The sequence below is a fragment of the Bidens hawaiensis genome, unplaced genomic scaffold (genome assembly GCF_021521415.1).
Source record: "Bidens hawaiensis isolate Kalapana, Puna unplaced genomic scaffold, B.hawaiensis_p1.1 tig00041610_1, whole genome shotgun sequence".
NCBI classification, from domain to species: domain Eukaryota; kingdom Viridiplantae; phylum Streptophyta; class Magnoliopsida; order Asterales; family Asteraceae; genus Bidens; species Bidens hawaiensis.
Window position 1 is genome coordinate 9,654 of NW_027505721.1, and position 9,323 is coordinate 18,976.

Below are 9,323 nucleotides of genomic sequence, written 5' to 3' on the forward strand. Positions count from 1 at the left end.
GTGGGGGAGCCGGTTTCGAATCCCAGCTCTCGCGCGAAAGTTTTTTTTATGCGAAATGGGTCAAGCGAAGCGAAAAAAGTCCAAGCGAAGCGAAAAAGTCCAGGCGAAGCGAACTGAGGATTCATGTGATGCGAACTTTGTCATGCTATGTTAACTGGGTCATTCCTAGTTAATCCAAGATAATCCAACAAAATAAACCAAACCAACCAACTTCGTCATCTCTGTATAACCCGATATATTTTAAGATAAATAATCAATTAAAGAAAAGGAATATATTGGTGTGTGTGTGTGTGTATATATATAATTAAAAGAAAGGTACGTATATACATACACATACACAACAATATATTAAAGGAAAGGAACATGTATTAATGAAGAAGAGAAATATATATACATATATAATAAGCGAAGCGAACTGAGGTCCAAGCGAAGCGAAAAAGTCCAAGCGAAGCGAACTGAGGATTCATGTGATGCGAACTTTGTCATGCTATGTTAACTGGGCCATTCCTAGTTAATCCAAGATAATCCAACAAAATAAACCAAACCAACCAACTTCGTTATCTCTGTATAACCCGATATATTTTAAGATAAATAATCAATTAAAGAAAAGGAATATATTGGTGTGTGTGTGTGTATATATATATATAATTAAAAGAAAGGTACGTATATACATACACATACACAACAATATATTAAAGGAAAGGAACATGTATTAATGAAGAAGAGAAATATATATACATACATAATAATGGGAGGATATGGACGCAAAATAAAGACCGTCGTTAAATAAAGTTATTTCGTTAGATTTGTTAGCCCAAATAAACGAGCCTAGCCTATCAAGTATGCTAGATTAATAAATACAAATCTAGTTAATTATGTTAGTACGTGGTTAATTAATGAATATATGTGTTAAACAGTTAGCCGCGCACAACTCAGGAAGGGCATTACTATAAACGGTGAACATATCAGGATCCAGGTGAGTTCTGGCCCCTTTTATGTGTTATGTTTTCTGGGCTGTGTGCATACTATGATGTGTTTAGATTTATACACTTAACTTAAATGGTAAGTGTATATTAGATACATGTTCGTGTATGAATGTGAATGTTATGGATTGATTAATTAGTATGCACGTAATGTTATATTAGTTATGATTAGAAAGGAAATGTAATGAAGTTAGAAGGATGTGGTATGTTAGAAGGAACCAGGCCCTAATAATAACCGTGGTATGTAGGGCACTGGACCCTTATAATATCCAAGGTAAGTAGGGACTGGACTCTGAGGATATCCAAGGTATGAAGGACACCGGATCCTTATAAATTCCGAGGTATCTAGGGCACTGGACCCTTATAATATCCAAGGTAAGTGAGGACCGGATCTTTATAGTATCCGAGGTATGTTGTTAGTAAGAAGTATGAATGTATGTATGTATGTCTGTACGTATGTATGACTGAATGATAAACGGATGAGTAAGTATCAATACGTATCTTCGGACAGTATTGGTAAGTAAGTGAATGTAATGTACGTTAATTAACTAGAACCCACTCAGCGTAGCTGACTTTTAGTATGCACGCAGGCAAGTAGAATGAGACAAGTTGCTTGATGAGGACACGTGGCAAATAAGAGGAAGACTGGCATCGCTATGAAGAAGACACCGTGTTGTTTTATGTTTTATGTTTATGGATTTATGTTCCGATATTTTAAGACAAGAAGGTTATGATATGAATGAAGGACTTTTATTTCCGCGAAATATTTTAATTAACTCTGATTTTACGAATTATGTGAATGAGTAAATCCAACCAGCGAGAAAGTAGGATTCCCGGTTCGGGGGCCTTACATGAAATGATAAGGATAAGGATGATATAGGGTTTTAGGGGTTTAAATAGGCTAAGCCCAAAGACTTTTAGGCCAAATCACTTTTAAGTCCATTAAACCATCTTAATATTATTCATGCTTCTATATATTATTTAATTAATTTAATTGACGCTACACGATACGATAACTAAAATAATCCCATAATATTTTATTCTCTTGATATAGAAACGAGGACGTTACAAATAATCTCACATTTTGTATATTGGTCGATAATTATATTTCCTTTAAAAATCACTACCAATGGCCCAACCTTTTCAACTATTTTTGTCATAATGGACCTCCGTTAAAAAACACTAAACGTCGTTAAGTTTTTTTCCATGTTTCAGTCCGATGTTTTATGGCTTTTGATTAGAAGAAAGATACGAGCAGAGTGACGTAAAATTTAACTCGAAACGGTAAACAATGTTCAATTCGGGTGCTTGAATTTTCAATTAACAAAAATCAAGCCATTCAAATCGCTGTTTCGAGATAAGTTTTACATCAGTCGACTCACATCATATTCTGAACAAAAACCTTAAAACATCGGTTTAAAACTCGGAAAAAATACTTAACAACATTAAGTGTGTTTTAACGGAGATCCATTGAGACAAAAATAGTTGAAAAGTTAGACCGTTGGTAGTGATTTTTAAAGGTGGGATTATTATCGACCAATACACGAAAGACTAGATTATTATCGACCAGTACACAAAATATGAGATTATTTATTTTCAATTTGTCTAAATATAATATTAAAATTAAATCAAAACAGATTTTAGCTTCAATTCCCGAGGAGAATGTGGTGGGGACGACAACAAAATTTGGTTTAAAACTTGCTGGCGTCGACGAACTTGGTTTAAAACCTGCCGGTGTCAACGGATTTGGTAGAGCACAAAACATGCCGATGTCGACGGATTTGGTTCAAAACTTACCGATGCCGACAGATCTGTGAACACATGACTGGTTTTTATTAGCTCACGGATTCGGTTTATTTGTTCAAAAGTTGCCGGATCCGTCCAGTTTGATAGGGATGCTTTAGAAATCTTTAAAACGATGGAACAATTTGGGTTTCTCTAAAAAGTCAAAAGAGCCATTTGAGAATTTTCCATAAATAAAAATAACAATATTCCATTTCTACCACATGAGCAGAAAATGATGTTACAATATTACCCCTGACGCGTTAAGCACTCCGCGTCAATGGTTGTCAAAATGCCAATCCACCGCCCACCAACCGCTCGTGTCAGTTTGGTCAAATCGCAATTTACACTCAACTATAAACTATTTGCCTAACTTACTAGCCAAACTTTCTTCTACTTTACAATTTTGCCCCTACTCCATTAGCTACATGTTTTACGTATAATGTAGAAGTTATTAACTTTGATGTAAACCAAATTTAAATATGTTTAATGTAGAAGTTATTAATAAATTTAACATGCAATTAATAACTTTTTTTTTTCTCATGAAGCAATCATATAAGTTATCACATTATCATCAAAGTGTGTCATTTCATCAAAATTCAAACCCATAAATAAATATTACATGTCTGTGCCACGTGCGTGTTTTGTATCCTAACCACGTTGTTAAAGATTGTAATCCTGTGACGCATCAACAACAATTATATAAGGGAAAGAAAAAACTTAATAGCTATATGCTAAATTTTAAATCAAGTGATATTTAATTAAATTTTACATCAAAGATAAATTTGTGAGCTATTACATAAACTGACCAATATGGATCAAACTGATACATTGTACGACTTTAAGCGAAGAACCAATTGCTTGTGAATGCAGATACTTTAATTAATATATCAATTTTTTAAATTTAATTCATGGTTTTGGATTTTTTAAGCGTATAATAATTAATGGTAGGAAAAAGTGATTATTTTTTTAAAGTTTAACCAAAGATGTTAGATATTTAACTTTTAAGTTTAAAATGCATATAAAAAAATGCCATTTTACATATAGCTTTGTGAACCAGTTTAGATTATCAACTTTAGCACACTTTACTTTTATTTATTTTTAGGTTTTGATACCTTATTCTCATATGTCCTTCATTCCTTCCCGCTACCTATATATTAAAGTAACATAATTTTTTTACCTGTCATTCAATTAGATCCTCCGCATAGACTTCATATGTACAAGTTTTTATTTTTACAATTTTTCCTTCATAAAGAAACAAAATAAAAAAATATATTGTTGGTGGGAATTAAACTCAATACCTTACTTCTAAACTGTTTATGGATCTTATGAATCCACAACCTTCCATTTTAGTAAATTATTTATATCTTATGAATCCATAAGATATGTTAATATGTATATTATTAAATTTAACCTTTTTATTTTTCTTTTTAACAACTCGTGTATCACGCGGGCTCTATCCTAGTTGCTACAATATGTCTTAACACATGAAAATTCATTCTTATAACACATATATAGTAACAAATGTTACAATACAAATCAATACACAGGGAATGATATTGATGTAGCGAAAATCTGTTAAGGGCATCTTGAGAGATACAATGAATTTCATAGGCGAGCCAACTAAAGATCTAGACTATTAAAGTATCGTATTTTATGGCCAGGGGCGAAGGCTAGCGAGGGCCCTGTGTGGCCCGGCCCCCCCTATTTTTTTGCGCTTTTGCGTAAATTTACTTGTTTTCGTCTGAATTTTTTTTTACGTAGTACAAATTTACCCCATTTTCAACTTAAAATTTGAGCCCGACCTCCATACGTTTATGAATTTCTAATACATTTTGAGTCCCCCTACCACTGTTTATGATATTATAGGTGATAAATAGCATGACTTTCTCTTTGTGTATACGCTACAATCACATAAAATAATCTACGTATATAAAATTCAGCCTTATAAATTAAAACAATAAAAAGTGTTTCTATGAATAAAAAGAAGATCTCAGCGTATAAAATACTCAATATACATAGAAATAAATAAATTCAATAATAATTGAATTATTAGCGTCCACTTTTAATATCTCAAAGGTAGATCCAGCAGCAGCAGCAGCAGCATTAGCATTTCGACAACTATATAAACAACTACCCGCTTTCTTCCTCCCATTCATCTTTCTTTACAACACCACCAAGTAAACACTCTTTCAATCCACGATCAACAGGTAATGTTATTATTATTATTATTATCACTTCATCATCTCATACTTAATTAATTCAATTTCATTTTCTACTCTTATAATAGCTGTAAACTATTCATGTTATTGGTGATCTAGGTCATTGATTCATCAATTTACTGTTAGGCGCGTTGTTAATTGCTGCTTTTCATTAATAGATCCAGTTTATATGATGCTAATCGAGTGCTGATTTAAGATCTTATCATTTTAGTGCTGTTTGTTAACTTAATTTACTCAATTTAGGTCATCTGTTGTGAATTGTTGTGGATCGGACGTGTTTGCGTTAGATCTGTGACTTTTAGGTTAAAGTGTTGATAGATTTGTTTATATTATGATCTCTATTGCATATTGTGATGTTCTAGCTGTTCAATTGCAGCAGATCTGAGTATTCTCTTAATGCATGCAATAGTTTTTCGATAATTATAACTAATTCTCTGTCGGTTCGAGCTTTCGAGCGTGTGTAACTAATGTTTATGTGCAGTTAGATGTTTATGAATTCAGATCTGGTCTAATATTGATTATGCACAAATTAAGTCAACATAATTTCTATAATTTTGACTTTGATCTCGTCTAATGTTTATCTGTAATTAGATATTTATGACTTGATGCTTATTCTGATTCTGTGTATTGGAACCTGCAGAAATGGTGAAGATCTGCTGCATTGGAGCCGGATATGTCGGTGGGCCCACCATGGCGGTCATAGCACTCAAATGCCCCGACATTGAAGTGGCGGTGGTTGATATTTCGGTGCCTCGTATCAACGCCTGGAACAGTGACCAGCTCCCGATCTATGAGCCGGGCCTTGATGATGTTGTGAAGCAATGCAGGGGCAAGAACCTCTTTTTTAGCACCGATGTCGAGAAACACGTTTGTGAGGCTGACATTGTGTTTGTGTCGGTCAACACCCCGACCAAGACCCGAGGTCTCGGTGCTGGAAAAGCTGCGGATCTGACATACTGGGAAAGTGCTGCACGTATGATCGCTGATGTGTCGAAATCTGATAAAATAGTTGTTGAAAAGTCAACCGTTCCGGTTAAAACTGCTGAAGCGATTGAAAAGATTCTGACTCATAACAGTAAAGGAATCAACTTCCAGATTCTTTCAAACCCGGAATTCCTTGCTGAAGGAACCGCTATTGAAGATCTGTTTAAGCCGGACCGGGTTCTTATTGGTGGTCGGGAAACCGAAGGAGGTCAAAAGGCAATTCAGGCGTTAAAAAGCGTTTATGCCCATTGGGTCCCGGAAGAAAACATTATCACCACCAACTTATGGTCGGCTGAACTTTCAAAGCTTGCTGCAAACGCGTTCTTGGCACAAAGAATCTCTTCGGTTAACGCCATGTCAGCACTCTGTGAAGCCACTGGTGCTAATGTCAGCCAGGTGGCATACGCGGTTGGAAAAGATACAAGAATTGGCCCAAAGTTCTTGAACGCGAGTGTCGGGTTTGGTGGTTCTTGTTTTCAGAAAGACATCTTGAACTTGGTTTACATTTGTGAATGTAACGGTCTACCCGAAGTGGCGGAATACTGGAAACAAGTGATTAAGATCAACGACTACCAAAAGTCCCGTTTTGTTAACCGTGTTGTGGCTTCTATGTTTAACACAGTTTCCAATAAAAAGATCGCGATTCTTGGATTTGCGTTTAAGAAAGACACTGGTGACACGCGTGAAACACCAGCCATTGATGTGTGCAAAGGTTTGTTGGGTGATAAGGCGTGCGTTAGCATCTATGACCCGCAAGTAACCGAAGATCAGATCCAAAGAGACTTGACTTTGAACAAGTTTGACTGGGACCACCCACTTCACTTGCAACCCATGAGCCCGAGCACAGTCAAACAAGTTGTGGTTGTTTGGGACGCGTATGAGGCTACTAAGAACGCTCATGCTGTTTGCATTTTGACCGAGTGGGACGAGTTTAAAAGTCTAGACTACAAAAGGATATATGATAACATGCAGAAACCGGCTTTTGTTTTTGATGGGAGAAATGTTGTGGATACCGAGAAGTTGAGGGAGATCGGGTTTATTGTTTACTCGATCGGTAAGCCGTTGGATGCTTGGCTCAAGGATATGCCTGCTATTGCTTAAAGAGAGTTGGATTTTTTACTAGTTACTAATTTTGTTTAATGGGGATTTTGTTTGTTTGGTAGTTGAAGATGAGTGCTGTGATACCTGTTTAAGAAGGTTTATGTTTACTTTACATTGCATTACATTGTGTAACAGCTTATACTATTGCCTGATTAATGTCAATTTCCGTTTATATAAATATTACTGAATTACTAAAGCGTAGTAAAAACATAATTTGCTGTGAAACAGGGGTAAAAATATGTCTAATAATGTTGCACTACCATCAACATATGTGGTTACGTGGGGTGATAGAAGGTTTTTTCTGTTATGTTGTTTGGATTGTTTTGAAGAGTTAATTGCACGAATAGTCTTGTGTTAGAAGATTCAAGTATAACGATACTCCCATTATATTAGAGAAATACCGTAGTCCAATACCGTATACAAAACCGAAAAGGAAATAAATCTAAAGTACAACTTATATTAACATAAAGATTTAAGTCAATGTCTTTGGTGAAAACTTAATAGAAACTTCAATAGAAACTTTCTTGACTCGAGTCTTTCGCCTGTTAAGTATCTTCACATTTGCCTTAGGTTTCATTGGCGTGGCTATAAATTCTTGTTCTTGACCCAACTCCATTGACTGCAACAAAAAATAACAAAACAATACAGTTTGTTGAGGCACGTATTTAATACATTTCCCTTAGATTTTGGGTCTCTACTAAAGAGTTCGTTTGTTTCCCAAGAACAACAACCAAAACAGTTCGTATACTGCCGGAGAAGACTCTCGTGCCCGAGGTTTTACCGGATTAAAGTGCTCATACCAAAAGACATAAACTCTCATTTGATTAATGCATGGTTTTATTATACACAACAAAATCGTCATTATATAATTTTATTCATGACATGTTTAATGTCATTTTATGAGTTAGAAACAAAACTCCTAATATTGATTATGAAGAGACTACGTCAAAATAAAACCTCTATATTATTTTATGACAAAATATTTGCTACCATATAACATATGAAACAAATTTCTACTAGAATAACCCAAGTTTCCCATTAGTAATTTAAACCACTCAACTTCGAATATCGATATCTTATTCATCTTAGCTCTGGTTTGAACGCCGGTTGGTTTGTTACAAAACCCTCACATGTCCTATAGAACACAAACCCATAAATAATTAATCATATAACAACGTAGAAACAAAGTTATCTGTGTCCAAAGTTAGTGAAAGTTCATTTTTTCACTAAAAGGGGGTTGTGGCGCAGCTTGTTACCCGTTTGTTTGCCTCTTTATTGTAAACGTTTTGAGTTTAATGATCCAAAATAACAATTCCCAACAATTATAAAGAACCCTTTTCGTAAACCACTAGGTCAATCACAGAAAAATATTAGGTTCGCTCGTGTTATACGTTCTACATTAAACACGAACAGAATGGGTCTATAGGTAGCCCCGACGTACGCAGGCAAGTGGGCAAACATATGTAAATGTGTCGGTGCAAGACAAAAGAATTTGAGGTCATAGGTTTCAACAAAACCCACCCTTGGCTAGACTAGTCTATCAGTCAGGGTCCCATTACCATTAGAGCTTGGCATGGTTAAGGACAACAAGGAAAATGCGGACAATACCATTACAAAACTGGGGGTTTCTATCCCACATGGCCACATATGCACTGATGAATTTAGCCGATAATGTAGAAAAAAGAGCTCGGTAAATAAGAAAATACACTAAATACTTGCATGATCTCTAGAATCAAGCATCATCTCTAGTTGAGTAGTTTTACAAAATTATATAAATCAAATATTTAATTGAATAGACTTTTTAGTTTTCATTTTTGGTTCATAATGCTCCTATTGGGCAAAAGAACCGGTTAATCGAATCAATTCGAAAATCAAATCAAAACCGACTATGTAGAAACTGGTTTGGAATCAATTGAAACCGTATGTTTAGAACCGATTTGTAATTTTCTCCACCGAAACTGGTTTCAAACCAGTTAACCGAACCGGAATCGACCAAAAACCGATTAAAACCCAGACAAAACCCAAACCGTAACCGATCGTAACTTGATCAAGAAACCAGTTTCAACCTAAACTGGTTTTGGGTTTTAACCCGGTTTCTGCACCTCTAGCTCCTATCATTGTAAGTTATTACTTCATACATTAAATCGAAAGTTCCAGTATTCTTGGTACATAGAGTCGCTAAATAATAGACAAAACGTTAAAACGTATAAAATAGAAACCTACTGGGTTCTACATTTCTTTTTATGAGAAT

General features: G+C 35.1%; 1 protein-coding gene across 1 annotated transcript; it reads left to right on the plus strand.

Moving 5' to 3' along the window:
- Positions 1–5,612: 5,612 nt before the first annotated feature.
- On the plus strand, positions 5,613–7,197 carry LOC143614967 (UDP-glucose 6-dehydrogenase 3-like). The gene has a single exon (XM_077088244.1). The coding sequence runs from the start codon at positions 5,630–5,632 to the stop codon at positions 7,070–7,072; it is 1,443 nt and encodes a 480-aa protein (XP_076944359.1). The 5' UTR covers positions 5,613–5,629; the 3' UTR covers positions 7,073–7,197.
- Positions 7,198–9,323: the final 2,126 nt, after the last annotated feature.

What these genes read in the sequence shown, in the direction of transcription:
- LOC143614967 (XM_077088244.1), top strand. Translation starts at nt 5,630, where the DNA reads ATGGTGAAGATCTGCTGCATTGGAGCCGGATATGTCGGTGGGCCCACC.